Genomic DNA, 23828 nt, shown 5'->3' with positions numbered 1-23828 from the left:
AGATGGAAATTACTTAACTATGAAGACATGGGGAACAGCATTCTCAGGGAAGCGAAGAGCATGGATGCATTGTGTACCCAGTCTCTACATTGAGTGCTGTGGAGGACACAAAGCTGAGTGAAATACAGGCCCCTTAGGAGAAGAAGGATCTAAGCTGGATGTTGATAAATGAATGGAAATGAGAGGTTGATTCATTCTTACATTTAGCTAGTATTTACTAATCCAGTAACTGTACTAGACCCCTGTGCCAGGCAACAGAGTGCAGGCAGCCAGTGGGAGACTCTACAAGAATGAAGGAGTGGAGAGGGAGAGGAGCCAAAGGGTGTCCACTTACAGGACCTTACAACAGGGAGATAAGGACAGGCCACAGGGGAGAGTAACAGAAGTGTCTTTTGTTAACAGGCTTGCTCACCATAGAATATCCAATAAGGGAAGAGGTAGAAATAAGTCGAATCAAAATGAAATCCTGGTTCAGTCTTGAGCGAGGCACCAAGCAAAGTCGCTACTCAGCAGAATCCCTTGCATCACGATATCAGTCAGCCCAACCAGAGTCCTCGTTTGGAGAGTTTTCGAAGGAAGATCCTGGGTCTGCTCCTGTAAGCCCCACTGACAAGAAGACCATCAAGATCCAAGCCAAATCCCCAGTCACACCCAGGTGGGCTTGGGCCTTCCTTTCCTCCAGCTTCTGTGTGTCAGATGCTGTGATGGGTAGTAGACACACAATGGTAAAGAAAATAGATGAGACCCTCCCTGTTGAAGCCGGAATTCTTGGGCAGGGGAAAGATAGAAGATAAACGCAAGAATACCTGAAATCATTTTAGACAGTGATAAGGCTAGGAAGAAGAATCAGTGTAATGGGTTACAGCAGAGGCTGGCAATTTAGGGCCATGTGCCAGTTGGGCCCTGTTGTCTGCCTTTTTTTATGGGTGAGCTAAGAATGGTTTTTATGTTTTCAAATGCTGCGGAGGAAATCAAAAGGAGACTTTCTCATGACATGTGAAATGGTATAAAATTTGAATGTCAAATCCATAAGTAGGATTTTCTTAAGACCTGGTCACACCCATTCATTTACATATTATTTATAGCTGCTTACCCTGCTAGAAGTCTTGAGTCCTTGTGACCCAGTCCATCTGGCCTGCAAATATTAGAATATTTGTACTTTGGTCCTTTATAGAAAATGTTGACCAACCCCTGGGATGGAGAGTGACTAGGAAGTGGGTGGGATGTGCTTCATTAGGTAGACAGGTCAGGAAAGGCAGTCCTGAGGAGATAATATTTAACTAGGGGCTGAAGGATAAGAAATAGGCAGCCACAGAGGGATGGGGAAGGAACATCAAGCAAATGTAGAGCAAGTACAAAAGCCCTGAGACAAGAACAAGCTTGGTTTGTGTGAGGAAAAATAATAGTAGCAGCTCATGATGAAGAAGTGATGTAAATAGAGGACAGAGGGGTAGGCAAAAATCACATCAAGTAGCCTTGTTAGTGTTAGAGGAAGTCATTCCATTACCTGAAGACAGAACATGACATCATCTGACTTACAGCTTTTTAAAAACACCTAAAATATATCTTTTATGTTTTTATTTTTAACTTTAAAAATACATAGTGTATAAACACAGAAAAATGAACAAACCCTCAGTGTATATAGCTCAGTGAGTACCATAAAGTGAATATACCCCATTATCACCAAGTCAAAAAATAGAACATTACCAGCTCCTTAGAAGTCCCTTCTTGTACCCTCCCAATTAGTAACCCCCTGCGCCTCCCCAACAGAAAGATTTCTAACACCAAAGTTAGCTTTTAATTTATTTTTAGCTTTATTTAAATGGATCTATTCAGTATAGATCCATTGGTGTCTGGATTCTTTTGCTCAACATTATAATTGTGAGATCTACCCATATTGTTGTTACATGTAGTTTGCTCATTTTCATTGCTGTATAACAACCTATTGTGTGAATGCACTACAAATTGTGCATTGTAATGTAGATGAATATTTGAGTTGTTTATAGTTTTGGTAACGACAAATTGTGCTGGTGTTGCTATATGTCCTTATTTCTGGTTGATATATGCCTGGATATGCAATTGCCGTCATTGAGTATGTATATGTTTAGCTCCTAGTAGAGACCGTTTTCCCAAATGGTGGTGTCAAGTGCCACTCCTGCCAGCAGTGTATGAGAATTCCTGTGGCTCCACATTCTCAATGCTCGGTAGTCAATCAGTTTTATTATTATCATTCTATAAATGGTTTTTCATTTGCATTTCACTGGTCGCTATAGAAATTGAGCACCTTTTCAGTTGTTCATTGACCATTTTGAATATTCATTTTTGCAAAGCACCTGTTTGGGTCTCTCATCTACTGTCTCATTTTTCTACTGGTTGTTTGCCTTTTCTTCATTTATATTTTAGAATTCTTTATATATTGTGGATATAAGACTTTGTCAGGAATACCTGGTGCAAAAGATTCTCCCACCTTTGCACTGGTCATGGTGTATATTGATAAACAAGTTGTTAAGTTTAATATCCAATTTTCACTTTCTTTATAATTAGTTTTTTGTATCCTATTTAAGATATTACCTTATTCAAACAACATAAAGATATTCTCCAAAGTTGCTTTCTAGTAGTTTTTTTTGTTTTAATGTTTATAGTTATTCACTAACTGGAAATGACTTCTGTGTATAATGTGAAGTAGGAGCTAAGTTTTGATTTTTTCTATATAATTCCAACTGAACAGCATCACCTGTTGAAAAGATTGCAACTTTACCTCAGCTCCATGGTGAAAATTCTATAATAAATCAAGAGGCTCTATATGTGTAAATCAAGGGTCATCTTCTGGACTCCCTATTTTGTTCCTTATTGTCTTATTGTAGTTTCATGATAAATATTGGTATACAGAAGAATATTGACATACTCAAACTTTGTTGTTCTAAATTGTTTTTGCTGTTCTTGGCCCTTTACATTTCCATATAATTTTAGAATCATTCTGTTAATTTTTTAAAAAGTCCTGGATTTCAATTGGGTTGTTAATATTTTTGTAATATTGGAGTATTTCCATTCATGAACATGGTATATCTTTTTATTTACTTAGGTCTTCTCAAATCTGTCTGTAGTATTTTGTAGCTTTCAGCATGGAGGTCTTCTGGGTTTTTTTTAAGATTTGTCCTAGGGTACTTAATAGTTTTTGGTGCTGTTACAAAATTTTTTAACCTAATTTTTTAATTTGTTGCTGGTATACAGAAAGACAATTGATTTTATCAATTTAAATTTATTTTTAATTTACTTACAGTAAACTTTACTCTTTCTCATAAAAATCTATGAGTTGTGACACATGCATAGAGTTGTGTAACTACCACCATAGCCCAGATACAGGACAGTTTTATCACCTTCCCCCACCAAGAAAAATAATAAACAACCTACAAATTCCCTCATGCTACCCCTTTGCAGTCACATTCTTCCCTCACCGTTAAATCCCAGCAACATTGACCTGTTTTCTGTAGCTATAAGTTTTGTATGTCCTTGAATGTCATTTGGGTGGAATTATACATCATAGAGCCTTTTGAGTCTATAGTTTGTTTCTTTCACTTAGCATAATGCATGCAACATTCATTTACATGGTGGAGGGTTGTGCTTCAATCTTTGTGAGGGCTTGTCTATTTCTGTTTCACCTTTACTCCTGAGGTGTATAGCTCTTTAGGTCCTCAACCAAAAGCCAGGATTGTTTACCAGGGCCAGTGTCTTTGGTGGTCCCTAAACTCCCGCTTCCACCCCTATAACCCATGAGCATGTCAGGAGCTCTGATCAGCCTCTCAGCCTGTCATTCCAGGTGTCACTTTCAGAATCAGTACTTGCCTTGACAGGTAAAACTGTCCTATATGTCACACTCACCTTTCTTGGTTCATCTCTTCTTCCAGATGCTGATCCTGCAAATTCTTATTTACTTATGAAATCTCTAATGCATTTAAACAGTGTTTTAAAATGTATTTTGTTGAGCTTTTCTTATTTTTCTCAGGAATTACTCTAAAGCACCCTAGTCAGACATTGTTGGAAGTAGAACATTTCTTATTGCTCCACAGAAAAAGGATTTGAGGGTGGAAAGAGTGGAATCACAATAATTAAGATACTATTTTAGTAATCCAGGTGACACTGATATTATGCTGTCAAGGGTAGTATCAGAAATATGGAGAAAGCTAGACATATTTGTTATAAATTTTGGAAATAGAGCTAACAGAATTGACTGATAGATGTGGGACAAGTGAAAACAAATGGGTGAGTTTTGGGGTTTGGCTGAAATAATTGAATAATGAGGGTGTCATTAACTTGAATGAGGAAGCATGATGGCACAGGAAGTTTGGGAGGGGTTAGGTAAGAATAAATGTGCAAATTAAAAACATGCCCCCTTTAGTTTGCATTTGCACCTATGTGAGCAGAGATCCTGGCCCAGGTGGGGAGAATTCAGGGGACGCACAGAGCCATCATTACAGTTTTTCACTGGGAATTTTTGTGTCTGTATTCATAATGGATATTCACCTGTATTTTTCTTTCTTTACATTTATTTTTTAGATGAGTTTGATGAAAATTGTTATTTCTTCAAGTGTTTGGTGGAATTTACTAGTGAAACCATCTGGTCCTGGGCTTTTCTCTATGGGAAGTTTTTTTTTTTTTTTAGTTACCAATTCAATCTTTTTACTTCTTAGAGACTTATTCTGATTTTATATTTCTTCTTGAACTTGAATCAGTTTTAGTAGTTTGTGTATTTCTAGGAACTTATCTATTTTCTTTAGGTTATCAAATTTATTAGTGTATCATTTGTAATATACTCTCATAATTCTTTTAGTTCTGTAAGGTCAATAGCAATGTCCTACTTTCATTTTTTATTTTAGTAATATGAGTCTTCTCTCTTTTTTTCTTAGTCTAGTTAAAGATTAGTCAATTTTGTTGATCTTTTTAGAGAACCAACATTTGTTTAGTTGTTTCTCTTTATTGGTTTTCTGTTCTCTTTTTTCTTAATCTCAAATTTAATGATTATTTATTTCCTTTTCTCCATCACCTTTGGGTTTATTTTATTCTTGTTTTTTCATTGTAAGATTAGGTTAGGTTATTGATTTGAGATCTTCTTTTTTCATGCTATACTTTTTCCTCTGAGCACTGACTGCTCTCAATGTATCCCTTAAGTTTTGGTATGTTGTGTTTTGTTTTCATTGATGTCAAAGTTTTTTTCTAGTTTCCTTTGAGATTTCTTCTTTGATCCATTGTCTAAGAACATGTTACTTAAATTCCACATATTCATGAATTTTCCATAATGTCTTCTTATTAGTAATTTCATTCCATTATTTTTGAAGAAGACATTTTCTAGTATTTCTTTCTAATTTTTGAGATTTTTTTCATAAGTGAGTATATGGTCTATCCTGGGGAATGTTGCATGTACACTTGAGAAGAATGTGTATTTTGCTGTAGTTGGTAGTTGGATTAAGTGATCTATATATGCATATTTTTTAGGTGTAGTTGGTTTATAGTGTTCTTCAAGTTGTCTATTTCCTTGCTTATCTTATATCTAGTTGTTCTGTTTATTATTGAAAGCAGAACATTAAAATATTCTACTATCATTGTATAACCGTCTATTTCTCCCTTTAATTCTGCCAACTTTGCATCATATATTTAGAGGCTGTATTATTATATGCATATATGTTCATAATTCTTACATTTTTAGAGAGAGTGACTCTTTGCTCAGTATTCAATACCTTATGTGTCTCCTGAAATAATTTTTTACTTAAAATCTCTTTTATCTGACATTAGTTTAACCACCAGTGCTCATTTTTGCTACTGTTTGCTGGGAGTTTATTTCTGTCCTTTTACTTGAAATCTTGCTGTTTCTTTGAATCAAAAATGAGTCTCCAGTAGAGAGAATATAGTTGTATCATGGGTTTTTTTCCATTCTGTCAATCTTTAACTTCTGTTGAATATTTTAATCCATTTTCATTAAAAAGTAAATACTATTAAGGAAGGACTTACTTCAGCCATTTTGCTATTGGTTTTCTATAAATATTATATCCTTTTTGTTCCTCGGTTCCTCCATTGTTGACTTTTGTGTTTGAATTTGTGCATATGTGTGTGTGCATGGTGTGATGGTTAATTTTATGTTTCAGTTTTACTGGGCTAAGGGATAACTGGACTAAATAAAAACATTATTTCTGAGTGCCTCTGTGAAAGTCTTTCTGGAAGAGACTAGCATTTAATTCAGTTGACTGAATAAAGAGATTCATCCTCACCAATGTGGGAAGGCATCATCCACTTCAATAAAGGTCTGAATAAAATTTAAAAAATAAATAAAAGGGAGAAAATTTCTTCTCTCTCATCTTTTTTTTCACTCTAACAACTAATTAGTATTTATTCTACACCATAAAACTGTTACTGACTTGATAGAAATTAATTTAGAGACCTTCAGAAATCATGGCTTTTTTTTATTGTTGTTCAATTACAATTGTCCCTATTTTCCTCTCATTACTCTCCTCTGTCCTACCCACCCCCCACCTCCCACATTCAGTCCTCTCCCCTTTAGCTTTGTCCATGTGTCCTTTATACATGTTCCTTGATGACCTTTCCCCCTACCCCATCCCCTCCCATCTCCCTTGTGATTACTGTCAGTTTGTTCTTTATTTCAATGTCTCTGGTTATATTTTGTTTGCTTGTTTGTTTTGTTGATTAGTTTCCACTTATAGGTGAGATCATATGGTATTTGTTTTCCACTGCCTGGCTTAGTACTCTCCGTTCCATCCATGCTGTTGCAAAGAGTAGGAGTTCTTTCTTTTTATTGTGAAGTGTTTCATAGACAGCAACACACTTATATTAGGGGATTTTAACACTCAACTTTCAACAATGAATAGATCTTCCAAACAAAATATCAACAAGGATATTGTGACACTGAATGATGCACTAGATCAAATGGACTTAACTGATATATATATATATATATATATATATATATATATATATATATATATATATATATATATATATAAAACCCTACATCCCAAAGAAGCAAAATACACATTATTTTCAAATGCACATGGAACATTTTCAAAGACAGACCACATAAGGCACAAAATAAGCCTCAACAAATTCAAGAAAATTGAAATCATATCAAGCATTTTCTCAGACCAATAAGGACTTAAAACTAAAAACCAACCTCAAGGAAAAAACTCAAAAAACATTTAAATTCATGGAGACTGAATAGCATGCTATTAAACAATGAATGGGTTAACAATGAGGCCAAGGAAAAAATAAAAACGTTTCTGGAAACATATGAAAATGAACACACAACAGTACAAAACTTATGGGACACAGTCCTGAGAGAGAATTTCATAGTAATACAGGCCTACCTAAAAAAGATAAAAACATTTCAAATAAATGACCTAACCCACAACTACAAAAACTGGAGGAACAATAACAAACAAAGCCCAGAACAAGTAGAAGGAAGGAAATAATCAAGATCAGGGTAGAATTAAATGACATAGAGACTAAAAGAACAATTCAAAGGATCAATAAATCTAGCAGCTGTTTCTTTGGAAAGATAAATGAAATCAACAAGACTTTAAGAAGGCTCATCAAGAAAAAAACGAGAGAGGAGACATTACAACTGATACCACACAAATACAAAGGATTATAAGAAATTGCACTGCCTTCTGGCCTCCATGATTTTTGATGAGAAATTGGCTGTTAATCTTATTGAGGATCCCTTGTGTGTGATGAGTCACTTTCCTCTTGTTGCTTCTAAAATTCTATTTGTCTTTGTCTTTCAACAATTTTATTTTAATGTGTCTTGGTATAGATCTCTTTGAATTCATCCTACTTAGAACTTGTTGAGCTTCTTGGAAAAATCTCAAGTTCATAAAGTTTTTGGCAATTATTTTTCAAATATTCTTTCTGTTTCTTTCTCTCTTGTCCTGTAATTCCCATTATGTGTATGTTGGTATTCCTGATTGTATCCCATGAGTATCTTAGGTTCTGTTAATTTTTTTCATTCATTTTAGTTTCTGCTCCTCAAACTCAGTAATCTTAATTGCTTTTTCTTCAAGTTTGCTGATCCTTTTTTCTGCCTGTTCAGATCTCATGTTGCATTTTCATTTCACTTATGGTACTTTTCAAGTTTAGAATTTCTGGTTGGTTATTTCTATAATTTTTACCTCTTTATTAAATTCTCTATCTAATGGGGCATTGTTCTGGTTTGTTTTAGTTCCTTGTCCTTAATTTCCTTTAGCACATTGAACATAATTAAGATAGTTGACATAAAGTCCAATATTTGGGTTTCCTTGCGAGAGTTGGGTTTTGTTTTTTTTTCTTCATTTCTTTTATCCTGTGAATGAGGCATACTTTTTTGTTTCTTTGCATGTCTATAATTTTTGTTGAAAAGTGAACATTTTTAATATTATAATGTAGTAAGTGTGGAAATCAAGTTTTACCCTCTCTCCAAGGTTTGTTGTTGCTGTTGATAGTTTATAATTGTTTGTTTAGTGACTTTCCTAAACTACTTTCATAAAGACTGCATTCTTTATTATGTGCTCACTAAAGTCTCTATTTGCTTATATTACTGGTCAGCTAGTGATGTTTAATAGAGACTTTCTTAAATACCTGAAACAAACAAAAAAAAGAAAATGAAACACCTTTCCCAGTCTTTGCAGATGAGCTTTTCTGTGCTGCAGTACTTTCTTCAGCCAGTCTGTTTAATCTCTTCTTAGCCTTTACTTCTCTCTTGCACAGAGCCCAGAGGTCAGGTAGAAGTGAAGGCTTAGGGTATTCTCAGGTCTTTTCTAAAGGTTCCAACCCTGGACATGCTTGTGACCCTTTATATTTCCTGGTATACATGGGACCTTTCGAAGCCTTTATTATGCCATGTATTTTTCCCCCAGCCTCTTTCTTCCCAGGCTTTCTGGTCTGTCTACTGTGTGCTCCATCTATTACCTCTTGTACCAGGAGGCTGTATCTGATACATTTACCTTTATTTTTTTTTGAGTTTTTTTAAAATTTTTTTATTGATTATGCTGTTACAGTTGTTCTATTCCCCCCTTCATTCCCCTCCACCCTACCCCCCATCCCCACCATTACCCCCCCTTTAGTTTATGACCATGTGTCTCAATTCCTTTAGATTCTATATTTCCCATGCTATTCTTGCCCCCCCATCTATTTTCTATCTACTGTCTATGCTACTTATTTTCTGTACCTTCTCCCCCCCTTCTCCTCCTCCCACTCCCCTGTTGCTAACCCTCCTTGAGATCTTCATTTCTATGTTTCCACTCCTGATCTAGCTGTCCTTTTAGTTTGCTTTCGTTTTAGGTGTGGTTGTTAATAACTGTGAGTTTGCTGTCCTTTCACTGTTCATGTTTCTTTAACTTCTTTTTCTTAGATAAGTCCCTTTAACATTTCATATAATAAGGGCTTGGTGATGATGAACTCCTTGAATTTGATCTTATCTGAGAAGCACCTTATCTGTCCTTCCATTCTAAATGAAAGTTTTGCTGGATAGAGCAATCTTGGTTGTAGGTCTTTGGATTTCATGACTTGGAATACCTCTTTCCAGCCCCTTCTTGCCTGTAAGGTCTCTTTTGAGAAATCCGCTGACAGTCTGATGGGGACTCCTTTGTAGGTGACTGTCCCCTTATCTCTTGCTGCTTCTAGGATTCTCTCCTTCATTTTAATTTTGGCTAATGTAATGATGATGTGCCTTGGTGTGTTCCTTCTTGGGTCCAACTTCTTTGGGACTCTCTGAGCTTCCTGGATTTCTTGGAAGTCTATTTCCTTTGCCAGCTTGGGGAAATTCTCCTTTATTATTTGTTCAAATAAGTTTTCCACTGGTGGCTGTGCCTTTCCCCCTTCTGGTACCCCTATAATTCGGATGTTGGAGCGTTTAAAGATGTCCTGGAGGTTCCTAAGACTCTCCTCATTTCTTTGAATTCTTGCTCCTTGACTCTTTTCTGTTTGGCCATTATTTGCTTTCTTCTGGTCCACTCCATTGATTTGAGTCCCAGTTTCCTTTTCATTGCTATTGGTGCCCTGTGCAATTCCATTCATTTCAATTAGTTTCGCCTTCATATATTTGTCTAATTTGTCGGTATAATCAACCAGTTCTGTGAGGATCCTGATGACCAGTGTTTTAAACTGTGCGTCTGAGAGTTTTGCTATTTCTTCATTGCTTAGATCTATGGGCTCTGGGGCTTTGAGATCTTCTTGTGACATTTTTGGTCTGTTCTGGCCTTTTAAGTGTGAGAAGCGGTGCCTTGGACTCCCAGGTCGCTGGGTTGTGACGCTGTATGTGGGGGCGTGGTCAGAGCGGGGAAATGGCGACCCCCTCTGCTGTTTCTCACAGCTGGGTGAGGATTAGCGTCTTAGGTGGTTCACCTGGGCCGGGCCACTCAGAGTCGCTGAGTTATGATGCTGTATGTGGAGGTGGGGTCAGAGCGGGGAAATGGCGGCGCCCTCACGGGGACCCACCGGGCCCCGGTCCAACTGCCCACTCCCTCGCCTGTCCGCCCACGCACAAATGCGTGACCACAGTCAACACGCAGCACCACTCCCCTGCTGTCTCCCCCTCGGTCGCTCGCCTGGTGGCTCGCTCGGTCGCTCACTAGGTCCAACCCTGCGCCTGGATTCCGCGCCTGAGTCTGGCTGACCGAGACCTCCTGTGCAATCCCACTTCACCAGCTGCTGGTTTCGCCCCTTACCGGTCAGGCTGAAGAATTTGTTGTTAACGGACTTCCGAAAAGTTCAATTTTCCGTGTTCTGGCTGTGTTTTCTGTTGCTAATATTTAGTTGTCTCTAAACTTGGTTGTGTGAGAAGGCACGGCACATCCACCTATGCCTCCATCTTGGCGGAAGTCCTACATTTACCTTTAAATGCTTTTGAGAAATGCTGCCAAAGATGCTGCTCCATCTCTAAGAAAATCCTAGAATGGACAAAACAAAGGCAAGGCCCCTTAGCCAATCCTTCAGGGAACCTCCAGACATGTCAAATTATACAACCACAATTCCTTGAGAACAATATCCATATTACCCTCTTTGGCACCAGCAAGCCACACCAGGAACATGGGCTGCCATCCCCACAGATGCCACCAAGCTAGAGAGTTGGAGATAGTAGGTGGGTAAGTTAAAATATCGCAATACTCTCATCAAAATTTAGCAGTTTCTCTCTTCACTAAGCATTTCTTGATTGTTATAAGCTTTTTCATTAGTTTCCAGAGTGCTGTAAATTGATTCTGATTTTTTTGCCAGATTATTTGTTTGTTTAGTAAAGGGACATAGTTTTGGAGTTATCTACTCTACCATTTTTGGCAAATTTACCCTTATATTCTTTTATATTAAAAATAATTTCTGATTTGGGGACTTCTGGCCAAGGTGGAGGCATAGGTAGACACACTGTGCCTCCTCGCATAACCAAAATTAAGGACACCAAAAATTTAGAAACAAAAAAACCCCAAAATGACAGAAAATTGAACTGTACAGAAGTCTGTCAACCATTCATCCAGATCGGTAAGAGGAGTGGAGTTAGCAGCCAGTAGAGGGGGTGGAGACAGGAAAAAGCAGTGGCTGGCTGACCCAGGTGTGCAGGCGGCGGTTGGCAGACTCTGGGTGCAGGATGCCAATGAGCAGACCCAGTGAGGCATGCAAAGTGGCTGGCTGACCACGGTCACACATTCATGCACAGGTAAATCAGACAAAAACGGGCAGCAAGACAGAACGTGCAACCCAGGGCCCCAGTGCTGGGAAACAAAGCCTAAAAGCACTGATTAAAAACACTTATGGGGGTTGAGGTGCCGGGAGAGGCTCCCAGGGAATAGGAGAGTTCGTTGGAGAGACCCATAGGGTCCTAGAATGTACACAAGCCTACCCACCCAGGAACCAGCACCAGAAGGGCCCAATTTACTTGTGGGAAGGGGCAGAGGGGGTCAAAATCCAAGAGTGGAGCAAGCACCATTGTTCCCTCTCTGATCCTGCCCCCACATACAGTGTCACAACCCAGCAATGTGGGTTGTCCTGCCCTGATAAACACCTAAGGCTCCACCCCTCAGGGTAACAGGTGCCACCAGACCCCCCCCCCAAAAAAAAAGTCTCAAACGGATGAACAGATCAAAGCCCCAGAGCCAATACAACTAAGTGACCAAAAGATACCCAACCTATCAGATGCACAGTTCAAAGCACTCGTGATCAGGATGCTCACAGAATTGGTTGACTTTGGTCGCAAATTAGATGAAAAAATGAAGGCCGCACTAAGTGAAATGAAGGAAAATGTACAAGGAACCAGTAAGTGATTGGAAGAAAACTGGGACTCAAATCAATGGCATGGACCCGAAGGAAAAAAGAAACAACCAAACAGAAAAGAATGAAGAAACAATTCAAAAAAATGAGGAGAGGCTAAGGAACCTCCAGGACATCTTTAAATGTTCCAACATCAAAATTATAGGGGTACCATAAGGGGAAGAGGAAGAGCAACAAGTGGAAAACTTATTTGAACAAATAATAAATGAGAACTCCCCCAGTCTGGCAAAGGCAATAGCCTTCCAGGAATCCAGGAAGCTTAGAGAGTCCTAAAGAAGTTGGACCCACCCTGGCTGGTGTAGCTCAGTGGATTGAGCTCGGGCCTGTGAACCAGACAATTGCAGTTCAATTCCCAGTCAGGGCACATGCCTGGGTTGCAGGCCGGTTCCCTGCAGGCCAGTTCCCAGCAAGGGATGCACAAAGGACAACCATACATTGATGTTTCTCTCCCTTTCTCTTTCCCTTCCCCTCTAAAGATAAATAAATAAATTTAAAAAAAAAGAAGTTGGACCCAAGGAAGTGCACACCAAGACACATCGTAATTACATTAGCCAAGATTAAAATGAAGGAGAGAATCCTAGAAGCAGCAAGAGATAAGGGGACAGTCACCTACAAAGGGGTTCCCATCAGTCTGTCAGCTGATTTCTCAAAAGAGACCTTGCAGGCAAGAAGGGGCTGGAAAGAAGTATTCCAAGTCATGAAAGGCAAGGACCTACATCCAAGATTGCTCTATCCAGCAAAGCTTTCATTTAGAATGGAAGGGCAGATAAAGCGCTTCCCAGATAAGGTCAAGTTCAGAGAGTTCATCATCATTAAGCCTTTATTATATGAAATGTTAAAGGGACTTATCTAAGAAAGAGAAGATAAAAAATATGAACAGTAAAAAGACAGCAAACTCACAGTTATTAACAACTGCACCTAAAACAAAAGCAAACTAAGCAAGCAACTAGAACAGGAACAGAACCACAGAAATTGAGATCACATGGAAGGTTAGCAACAAGGGAGTGGGAGGAGGAGAGAGAGGGAAAAGGTACAGAGAATAAGTAGCATAGACAGTAGGTGGAAAATAGACAGGGGGAGGGCAAGAATAGTATGGGAAATGTAGAAGCTAAAGAACTTATGACACATGGACATGAACTAAAGGGGAGGATGTTGGTGGGAGGGGTGTGCAAGGTGGAGGGGAATGAAGGGGGGAAATGGGACAACTGTAATAGCATAATCAATAAAATATATTACAAAAATCATTTCTATATAATTTTTTATAAATTGTGTGTTTACTTCCTTTGTCTATATTTTATTGGGTTGTTAACATTTTCAAATTTATTTATAGCTCATTATGTAGCAGGTAATCTAACTACTTGTCTGTGATAGAAGTTTCATATATGTTTTCCATTTTGCGTTTTGTCTTTGCTTGTATGGTTTTACCATTCAGGGTTTTGGGGAGGAGGGGTTGTTTTTTCCTTTGTGTAATTGAATTTATCAATATTTTTCTATTATGACTTCTGAACTTTTGGGTCATAATTATAAAAGGCCTTTTCTGCTCTAAAATTACAAAATGATTCTCCCGTATTTTCTACTAGAACTGTTATGGCTTGATTTTTTCGCATTAAAAACCTTAATTCATTTTGGGTTTATCTTGCTATACAAGTTGTGGTTAATAGATTTAATCCTTTCCTTCCCAGATGTTCAGGCTCTTGAATGAGAGATATTTTTTAAGTTTGTTTAGCACGTATTCACTCACTAGTATGCCTGTGAAAAATTCTGAGTAGTCTCTCGTTATATTTTACTTGCTAAGAACAGACTGACAGTAACCAGAGGGGAGGTGGGAGAGGATAATGGGGGGAAAGGGTTGTCAAGACACATGTATAAAGGACACCTGGACAAAGCCAAAGGTGGGTAGGATCAAGGGCAGGAGGTGGGGATGGCAGGGGTTCCAGGAGTGGTGGGGGGGACTGGAGACAACTGTACTTGAACAGCAATAAAAAGAGAGAGAGAGAAAATTCTGAGTAGTAAGTTCCTTGCATTGCTTTTGTTTTAGGATGACCTGGTTTCTAATCCTGGCCCTTGCCATTTAATTACCATATGAATTTAGGCAGTTCATTAACCCAGTCTGAGCCTTCTGTTTCCTGATTTGTAAACAGTGATACTAGTTTCTTTATAGCCTATTGCACAAGTTATTACAAAACCAACCATGACAGTGTCTATGCCAAGAGTTTTGGGTGCTGTGAAGTGCTAACCACAATGTAAGGCTATAGAAATGATAGGAATAGCCCTGGCTGGGGTGGCTCAGTGCATTGGGTGCCAGCCTACAGACCAAAAGGTTTCTGGTTCAATTCCAGGTCAGGGTGCATGCCTGGGTTGTGGGCCATGTCCCTGGTAGGGGCTCATGAGAGGCAACCACACATTGGTGTTTCTCTCCCTTTCTTTCTTTATCCCTCCCTCCCCTTCTGTCTAAAAATAAATAAAATCTTTTTATAAAAAGAAATGATAAGAATAAAAATCAGAGCAATACTTTATATTTGGTAGGTGCTTATTCCCATCTAAATACAGCAACCCTCACAACCCTGCATCAACCCTGCACAGTGTCTGGCACATAGTAGGTGCCTCATAGTAATTGTTTGGATATTTATTGGCCCTCTATTGAATATTTAGTATTTGCCAAGGGCTACTATTTATTCCACTGAGCAAAGTACTCCAAACTCATGAACTCATAGAATTTATGTTCTATTAGGATAGAGAAGTACAATTACCAAAATTAATAAGTAAAATATATAATATGTCAGACAGTGAGCAATGTTAAGGAAGAAAATGAGGCAGGGAATTGGTAAGAGTGTTGGGGGTAAAGGGATACAATTCTGAACAGGGCAGTCGAAGAAAGTCTCACTGAGAAGGTGACATTTGCACAGAGACTTGAAGAAGGTGAGAAAGTGAGTTGTGTGGCTACTTGGAGGAAGAGCCAAGCAGGCGGAAGGAATGGCGAGAGCCAACACCCTGCAGGTGGAGGGTAAGCAGAGGCCAGAGTGGCCAGAGTTCAGTAAGCGAAGGTGAAAATGTTGGAGAATAAGAGGAATGAGGAAGGGCTGATCCTGTATACTGACAGAGAATTGTAGGGACCTTGGCTTTTATGCTGTGAAAGGTGGAAAGCCACTGGGGGATTTCAAAGAGTGTAATGACATGATGATTTTAACAGGATCCCTCAGTCTGCTGGGCAAAGAATAATCTGAAGAGGGGCCAGGGGAGAAAGCAAACGACCCATTAGGAGGCACTTGCAGGCGTGCAGGCAAGAAATGATGGGGTCTTGGGCCATGTTAATAGAAGTGGGAGGACGAACAGTGATTGACTCTGCATCTTTCTTGAATGGAGAGCAAACAGGCTTGCTATGTTGGATAGGATATGGGATGTGAGAGAAAGAAAGTTGTTCAGGATGACTACAAAGCTTTTTTTGGACGGATAAATGAATGTCACTTGTTCATTGCATTTTGCACCTAAGGAAATGGAGGCCCAGAGAGGTTAGGGGACTCAGTGAAGGTGGTGCTGCCTGTTGGTGGTGGAGGCCAGGCTAGAACTGCCTGCAGCCTAGACTCCACAGTAACGGGGCCTCTGTCCTTGTGGAAGCTGGGCCTGCTGAGCCCTGCCCACTCGCTCCTTCTTGCAGAGGGAAGGCCCGGGAGGTGTGCAGCCCCACCAGGTGGGCAGCCTCACCATCTGACTGCCCTTTGGTGCTGAGGAAACTCATCTGTAAGGAAGAGATCCGCGCTGGCTGCAAGTGCATAGTGAAGGCACCCCTGGTAACTGACGTGGAGCTAGAACGCTTCCTGTCAGCACCCCGGGACCCCAGCCAGGTGCTAGTGTTCGGGATAGTGTCGAGCCAGAGATCCACCAGCACAGGACAGCTCCAGTGGCTGCTCAACACACTCTACAGTCGCCAGCAGCAGGGCCGCTCCTCACCCTGCATCCAGGTGGGTCCTGGGCCCAACAGAGGGGGCCCCAGTGTCTGAGAGTGGGGTGGTTGGAGGGGGAAGACCTGCAGGGAGGATGAGGTCTAGCTGAGCACCTGGCTGAGGGGTTGCCTCTCCACCTCAGCACATGGCCCTCTTTCACTTCCTTTTCTCCCTGGGGCCTTTGCACTCCCTCTTCCTACTGTTTGCAGTGTTTTCTCCCACTCATCCTCCTGGCCCGGGATGGATGTCACCACATCAAGGTGGGTACCTTTTCTGACCTGGAGACAAAGGCAGACCCCTGTTGTTTTTCCCTGAGCACTCACCACAGTTTGTGGTCATGTCCTGGGTATTTGTAGCAGAACCACACTCCCCGCTAGATCCTCAGGGCTAAGGAATGTGCGTAGACGGTGGCCCTCTGCTGCATGGGTCCTGTGCAGGGCTCTGTGCTCCACTGTTGATTTTGACACAGCCCTAGAGGGGCTCCCAACATGATGGGGCGGTAAGTACAGCAAGCCCAGTGAGGGCCAAGGAAGGACAGCTCCAGGCAGGTAGGAACTGGGGAGCAGAGGAACACCCCTCAGGGGCCTGGGGGAGGCCCCCAGGATGAAAGGGGTTTGGCAGGTGGGCGAGTGTTTCTGGCACAGGCCTGTGCCAAAGTGACCAGGGGAAAGGCTGCTCGAGGTCCCAGTTCATTACATGTCAATCAGTCAGGGGCACATGGAAACTCCTTGCTACTGAGTTGTTTCTAAATCTCATCATCGTCTGTGTCAGCAGCCATTCCTGCAGTCTTAGCACAGTTCAGGGGTGGCCCTGTCCCTGGACCGACTGGAACAGATGCCTTGTGAGCATAAGAGCTTTGGGTCCACTTGGCGACTTCCTTCAAACCTCTTTATTGTGGTGCCCTCTCAAACCTACTGTCTTCTCCCTATCTTCCTTTGGCTGCAGCCCTGAATTCACCCTGGGGACACCCTCTCAAGCCCTCCTCCCGGAGTGTCACCTTCCTGACTCTGACATATCCACCTCAGACCTGCACTCCAGCCAGTGCCAGGAATCTAGTGTTGGGACCTTTCAGAAGGCATTTTGTAGTTTCATACATCAAAGATACGTATGTCTTAAACTTCGAGTTGACTTTAGTCTATTTCAGGGCTGTTACTTGTTCACTAATAATTACCCATAAACGCAGGAATGCATGGTGGTGCAGCCCAGCCTACGAGCAGCCTGAACGGGGACAGGGCCTGGCCTGAGGCGGCCGAAGGTTGTGGTAGATGGACAGCAGAGAGCAGACCTGGAGGCTGGTGTCTTACACCGACTCTGGTTCCAGCATTCAGTGCCTTAAGACAGGACCGTTCCCTGAGGTGCTCTTGCTCTGATAGCTAGAGCACCAGGTGTGGCTCTGGGTTTCACATTTTAAACTGAAAGATTATGCAGAACAACTGGAGGCACCTGAAATAAAAGCTACATAAAACCAGAAAGTATCACATTGGCTGTGTTAATGGATCCATAGCATCCGGAAACAAACAGGAGGGAGAGATCAGCTTTACTCTGGATTGATCAGGCTCTGCCTTGAGATTTGGGTTGAACTCAGTGAAACTGAATGGATTTAATGACAGGGAGGTATCCAGAAGGGCAGCCAGCGGTGGGATGGGGGCAGAAACTCCTGGAAATGGGTACACCCAAGAACACAGTTCCCACCTTCAAATCTCCACAGTTCCTCTCAGGCAGAGGGAACAGGAAGGTCCCACAGGCTCCAGAGGGCCAGGCTGCCAGTGGATATCACATGGTGGGCAATCATCTCAGTGACAGCTTTCACCGATAGAGGGCCCTAAATGAATCTGGGGATATTCTCGGGGATGGCCACAGGAAGTGTGCATGCAGGGGCCAAACAGCCCCTTTGAGTAGGAGCTGAAAGGGAGGGGGTGTTGTAAGGGGCTCCCAGACTCAGTGGGAGCCTGGCCTGGCTGAGAATTCGGGAATGTGCGTGCATCCTCTTGGCACGGGGCTGATGGACGCTCATTCTCTTGGCAGTGCCGGCGCGACCCCTACCGCCTACTGCGGTACAACCTGGACAGCCCCCTGCAGAAGGACCCGCCCCTGCTGGTGATGAAGTATGCTGTGGTGCAGGGGATGGTTTTGGTGAGCCGGAGCCCAGCCGGGGACTCACCACCAATTAGCAGCCACCCAGTCTCCGTGGTCCCTACCCTCGTGGAGTCACAGATGTGGGGGTGGGGAGGATGGGGGCCTGCAGGATTCTCTCCCAGCCTGGCCTCCTGTCTCCAGCCTGATCCCTTGTGCCCCCTGTCCAGAGAGACTGAAGGGACGCTTGACCAGAAAGCCAAATTCTCTCCATGTCTTTGTTTATTTTAAATAACTTTTTACTTTTTCTAGAAACATTGGATTGTAAATATATATATATAGGGTGGGCAAAAATGGGTTTACAGTTCATAAAAAATAATATACTAATAATACAAGAATAAACTCTGTTTCTCATACACACAACTGTAAACCTACTTTTGCTCCACCCTGTATATTCATTGTGGAAAACTTGGAAAATACAATTTGGGATATAATCACTTCATCATGTCACCTAGGTTGCCTCATTTGTTACACACAAGTGTGTGCCTGCACCGGATCGGTCGGTGCTACAGGAGGCCTTGGCCACGCCCAAGGGGATATTCACGCCCTACGTGATATTTTGGTGTCTGGCCTTTGCAGTCTTTCTCTGATCTGGGGGTCCTGCTCTTTAAATTAAAATGCTATGAGCATTCCCCCTTAAAATAGTTTGTAACACCTGATTCTTTCCAACACTGTGTTAGAAACGATCTGTCATTTTAGTTTTTCTCCTGTCTTGCCTTTGCGGGGCCTTTGTAGATTATTTCCTTTTTTTTTTTTTTTTTTTGTCATGGCAAATAACACTGAAGAATATTCTTGCACAAAAATCTTTGGACAGGTCTCTACTTGTTGGAGACTGACAGGTGGAGGGCGGGAGCACAAGACCCCTGCCCTCAGGGGGCTGTCGTCCCACGGGACCAGCTGGTCCGTGTATGGGAGTGGGTTTGAGACTCGCTGCCTCAGAGCAGGAAGACACCCTTCTGGCCCCAGAGTTCTGGGAGGTCTCGTGTATGAAGTGACATGTGAGCTGGTCCCTCTGGCAGTGGGCAGAGGCTGGGATGATGGCGCTGGCCTCTGACTTGGGGGGTCCTACATAGAGGACGAGCTTAGCCACACCTCACTGGGTGACTTGGGGAGAGCAACCCCCCTTCCCAGCCACCAGAAAAAGGCCTGGATTCTGGCACAAGCTCTGAGAGCCCGGGCCACTCTCCTGAGATTCAGTGCTGACGTGCTGAGGCCTCTCCCCTCTGCTTCTTCTCTGTCAGCAGATGTTCGCTTCGGGGAAGCTCCTTTTTGGGGGCAGAGTTTTGAATGGATATGGCTTCAGCAAGCAGAATCTACTGAAACAGATCTTTCAGGCTCAACAGGACTGCAGGATGGGTTACTTCCTGCCAGAGAACTACAAATTTAGGTAAACCGGGAAAACAGACTGAGGAAGGATGGGGGAAGGGTGGATGGAGAGGAGGGAGAAGTCGGCACTATGGAAGGGGCACTGGGGAGCCAAAGAGGAGTGAGGTGAGCAGGGAGCAGGGACGGGGACCATGGTCTTCACCTGCAGTCCACAGTGGAAGCTGGTGCGGGCGGACTTTGCAGGTGGGCAGGGTGGGAATGAGAGCAGGCCGTGAGGGGTGAGTGAGACCGTGCTGTTGGTTTGTTCAGGATGCAAGTTTGGGAAGAGGCCCCCTTGGAGAAGGAGGGGCACAGACCATTTGCCCAGTGCAGGTTTCTACAGGGCAAACAACGGAGGCAGGTGTTGAGCAGGGGCCCCAGTGGCACTCCCTCCTCTTGTCCCATTGCACCCGACCCCATCCCATCTTATGATGGTGTGATCGAACTACTGCTTCTACTTTGTTTACCAGCAGGGCCACAGAGACAAGGGCCGTTCATGGAGTGACCTCAGGTCCTTGTAAGGGAAGTGGTGTGGCCTGGCTTAAGTCTGACTCTTGGCCTCTGAGGCCTTGCTTTTCAATCAGGTGATGCCCGTTAGTGAGCACCACCTGGGCCCAGCTTGGGCAAGATGAGCGAAGGGAGGCGTCTCGGCTCAGGCAGCACACAGCCTGGTCCGGGGAGGACCCTAGCGGTCCTCATGTTGTGGAAGGCTGTACTGAGAGAAAGGGGCAGATTCTAGAAGGCCTGGGCCATAGGGTATAGCAGAAAACTGCCTGGGTCAGGGGTCCCAAGACAAGGCTGGAGCCCCTGCCCTGCTCTTTACTCGCCGGGTGACCAGGGGCTAATCCATTTGGCTTCCTAATCCTGCTTTCCTCACCTTTACTCTAAAGCAAGAGTAAGCATAGTCTTTACCTGTCTCAAGTTGTGGGAATTAGGTAAGTCAACATGTGTGAAATGCTTTATTTTTATTTATTTATTTTTAGAGAGAAGAGAAGGGATGGAGAAAAATATCAGTGTGTGGTTGCCTCTCACATACCCCCACTGGGGACCTGGCCTGCAACGCAGGCATGTGCCCTGACTGGGAATCGAACCGGTAACCTCTCTGGTTCGCAGGCCTGTGCTCAGTCAGTCCACTGAGCTACACCAGCCAGGGCTGAAATGCTTTAAAATGAGGGTAATAATGCCTATCTCACAGGGTTGTTCATGAGGAACTTATGAAAGTATGTTTACCAAAGTACTTTCTAAAGCTGCTTGCAGACCTGGGCCCATCTATGATTGCACCCCCACTGCACTGAGGGACACCCCACTCCCACCAGGCCCCTCAGCTTTCTAGGAGTCCTGACGCCAATCTCTCCCTTGGGTGCTGAGTTCCGGGCTTGTCAGAATGTCTGCCTGACCCAAAAGAGGTTTGGAGGAAATCCACTCCAGAGAAACTGTGGAGGTTACACCATGACCCGGGCATCCCGGAATGCTTGGTGGAGAAGACAGGGCCCAGAGGAGTCTATGGACATTGGGGAGGGCAGAAGCCGACAGGTGCTGCTGAGAGAAAAGCCACCGAGGCATGAGAATTGCAGAGGAAGGGCATGGGGGTCTTTGACTGATAATTCTAGAAAAAAAGGAAGACAGAAGCAGTGGGGTTGCTCAGGCTTAAGTACGAAATACACCAACTGAAAGGGTCAGGGGCCTTCCCACTGGGGAAGTGTAGATGAACTGTAGATGAACTGAGTGTAGATGAACTGAGGCCAAAGTGTAGATGAACTGAGGCCAAAGACAATAAGTGAGGGCATTTTCAGAGACATTCAGAAGCCCAGTCCACCACTTGGGGATATGGTAGACAGGGAGTGGGGATTGCTAAAAACTAGTTACAAAAGGACACAACTCTTATTTGGCTTCTGCTGTCCTCAAAAGGAGGACGACCTGAACGGGAAAGGGCGGCCTATGCCTAACACGGGCAAGACGGCAGGAGGAGGTGTCCAGCCGCCTTCAGTAGCTCTGTGAACGTGGCAAACCTCTCGCCCTGTGTGTGCCTCAGCAGGAGTAAGCACAGTTTTCGCCTGTCTTAATTCGCGCAAAATGCTGGCACATCACTAACATTTACTGAGAGGTTACAAATTGCAATTGTTAATGTTATTGTTATTATAACTAAAATGAGTTCTGGGCTCCTGATTTGTTATATCCAAGGGGTCTGAAAGGACTTAATGGTATGTTTATCACAGTTTTCAATAATTTTTGAGGAATAGTGGAGAATCAGGAAACTGTGTATGCATAAACACACACACATACACAGCACAGCTAGGTTAGGTTTTGCAAGTGGAAAGGGGCAGATTTGTGAAACTATAAACCAGCAGGACTCTTCCTAATTCTAGAATGGCCTATTTGAAAACTTTTCATTTTAGTGAGAAAAAAATGGAATGTCTATAAGAAAATGTTGCCATAACAACTGTTCTGTTATCTATATCTGTGAAACTACCACCCCAAGCTTAGTGGCGCCCAATGTCACAGTTATTTGGTATTATTGTCTCTGAGGGTTGGGGAGCCTAGGGGCTCGGCTTGGTATTTTTTGCTTGGGTCTTGTAAGTAGCTGTGGTCAGAAGTTGGCTGGGGCTGGAGTCCTCTCAAAGGCTTGCTTACTCACATGGCTAGTAGCTGATGCAGGCTGTCAGCTGGAAGGCTTACATGTGGCCTCTCCCTGTGGCCGGGGCTTCCTCACAACATGGCTGCTAAGTTCCAAGAGCAAAGTCCCAAGAGAGCCAGGTGGGAAGTGAATTGCCTTTTAAGACTTGGCCTCATGAGTCATTTAGCATCACCTTCCTCTGCATGAGAGTCCCTAGGGCCAGCCCATGTTCAAGGGAGAAGAAGAAGACCCGACTTCTTGACGGGAGGACTGTTGAAGAACTTGTGAACATGCTTTAAAATCACCACTGACCTCAGGTCCTCTCCCAGCAGGGAAACTAGATGGCTGGTGAGAGACATGCTGTCAGCCTGATCATCTGGATTTGGGAAGTCACTGGGGGAAAGCTCGTGATGTGCTACAGGCAAAATGGATAGACATGGCTCAGGGGGCCATGTGTTCAGCCAACCCCAGCGAGCAGTGAGCAGCGGCAGCGTGAAGGGCAGTAAGTCCTCTGTGCTTGGCCTGTTCACTTGTTCGCTAAATATGCAACTTGGATGAGTACACAGGAGGCTCACTGCTCAGCTGCTGCTCACTAGATGGGGAGGGATAATGGGGTCGAGGTTTGCAGTACTCTCAGCCGCCAAGAGGTGATTTGAGAGGAGGAAGTTCACTTTTGGAGTTGGAAAGTTTATGGTCGGTGGATGCGGAAGTCCTAGCGTGTTATGCTGAGAAAAAAAAATCTTAGGAGGCAGAAGTATCTGTAATGCTAGGGAGGTGTGTAGTGCCTGGAGTGCTAATGTTTCATTTCTGGGTCTCACTGTTTCAAGAAGGATGTTGGCGAGCAGCTTTGCATTCAGAGCTATGGGCATGGCAGGTGAGGCTCACCTTGCCTTGGTGGGAATCCCACGTCCCTCACCTAGAGTTTTAGTACACTAGCCTTTGTACAGCCCTCATAGGTAGAGAGTTTGTGGGAGAAGAGACGGGTCAGCAGAGTAAATGTAGGGAGTGAGCAGAGCTGGGCCCAGGTCTGGAAAGGCCGGGCCAGTCACTGGGCTGTGGGCACTTCAGCCTTCTCTTTTCTCAGAGGAGCCAGCCAATCAGATAATCCTCAGTGCGGGCCCGGGTCTGTGAGGCCACCTTGGAGAAGCAAAAGCTGTGAGCAAAGAAGAAGAACTGGGTCTGTCCATGGCTAGTGAAGTAGCTTGGCTGCCCAGGGAGGCGGGGCTCCACATGCATTCCTGAGCTCCAGCTGAGATTGGGGTGGGCTCCTGCTTAGCGAGTAGACTGGTTGTGACAAACAGAGCAGAAGACCAGGCCAAGGGCAACTGGGGAAGGCTGTGGGGCCACTGGAAGGGTCCCAGACTCATGCAGGCCTGAGGGGCTGGGGTTGCCTGGGCACAGCTCTGTGCCAAGGAGTAGGCAGTGGGTTGAGCGGGGGCCGCCGGTCCTTCTGCATGTGCTAAGCTGTGCCAGCACAA

General features: G+C 43.4%; 1 protein-coding gene across 1 annotated transcript in view; it reads left to right on the top strand.

Moving 5' to 3' along the window:
• Nucleotides 1-23828, top strand: part of CUNH3orf20 (chromosome unknown C3orf20 homolog) — an 80305-nt gene that overhangs the window by 45660 nt on the left and 10817 nt on the right. Inside the window, exons 11-14 of the mRNA XM_037139363.2 lie at nt 403-655; nt 15953-16256; nt 18264-18371; nt 19616-19758. Of these exons, the coding sequence (XP_036995258.2) occupies nt 403-655; nt 15953-16256; nt 18264-18371; nt 19616-19758 (808 nt within the window). The remainder of the gene's footprint in view (nt 1-402; nt 656-15952; nt 16257-18263; nt 18372-19615; nt 19759-23828) is intronic.

Source organism: Artibeus jamaicensis, unplaced genomic scaffold, assembly GCF_021234435.1.
Source record: "Artibeus jamaicensis isolate MK-2021 breed Jamaican fruit bat unplaced genomic scaffold, CSHL_Jam_final contig_519, whole genome shotgun sequence".
Classification (NCBI taxonomy): Eukaryota; Metazoa; Chordata; class Mammalia; order Chiroptera; family Phyllostomidae; genus Artibeus; species Artibeus jamaicensis.
Note: the sequence above shows the minus strand (reverse complement) of the source record. Positions and strands in the feature narration are given on the sequence as shown.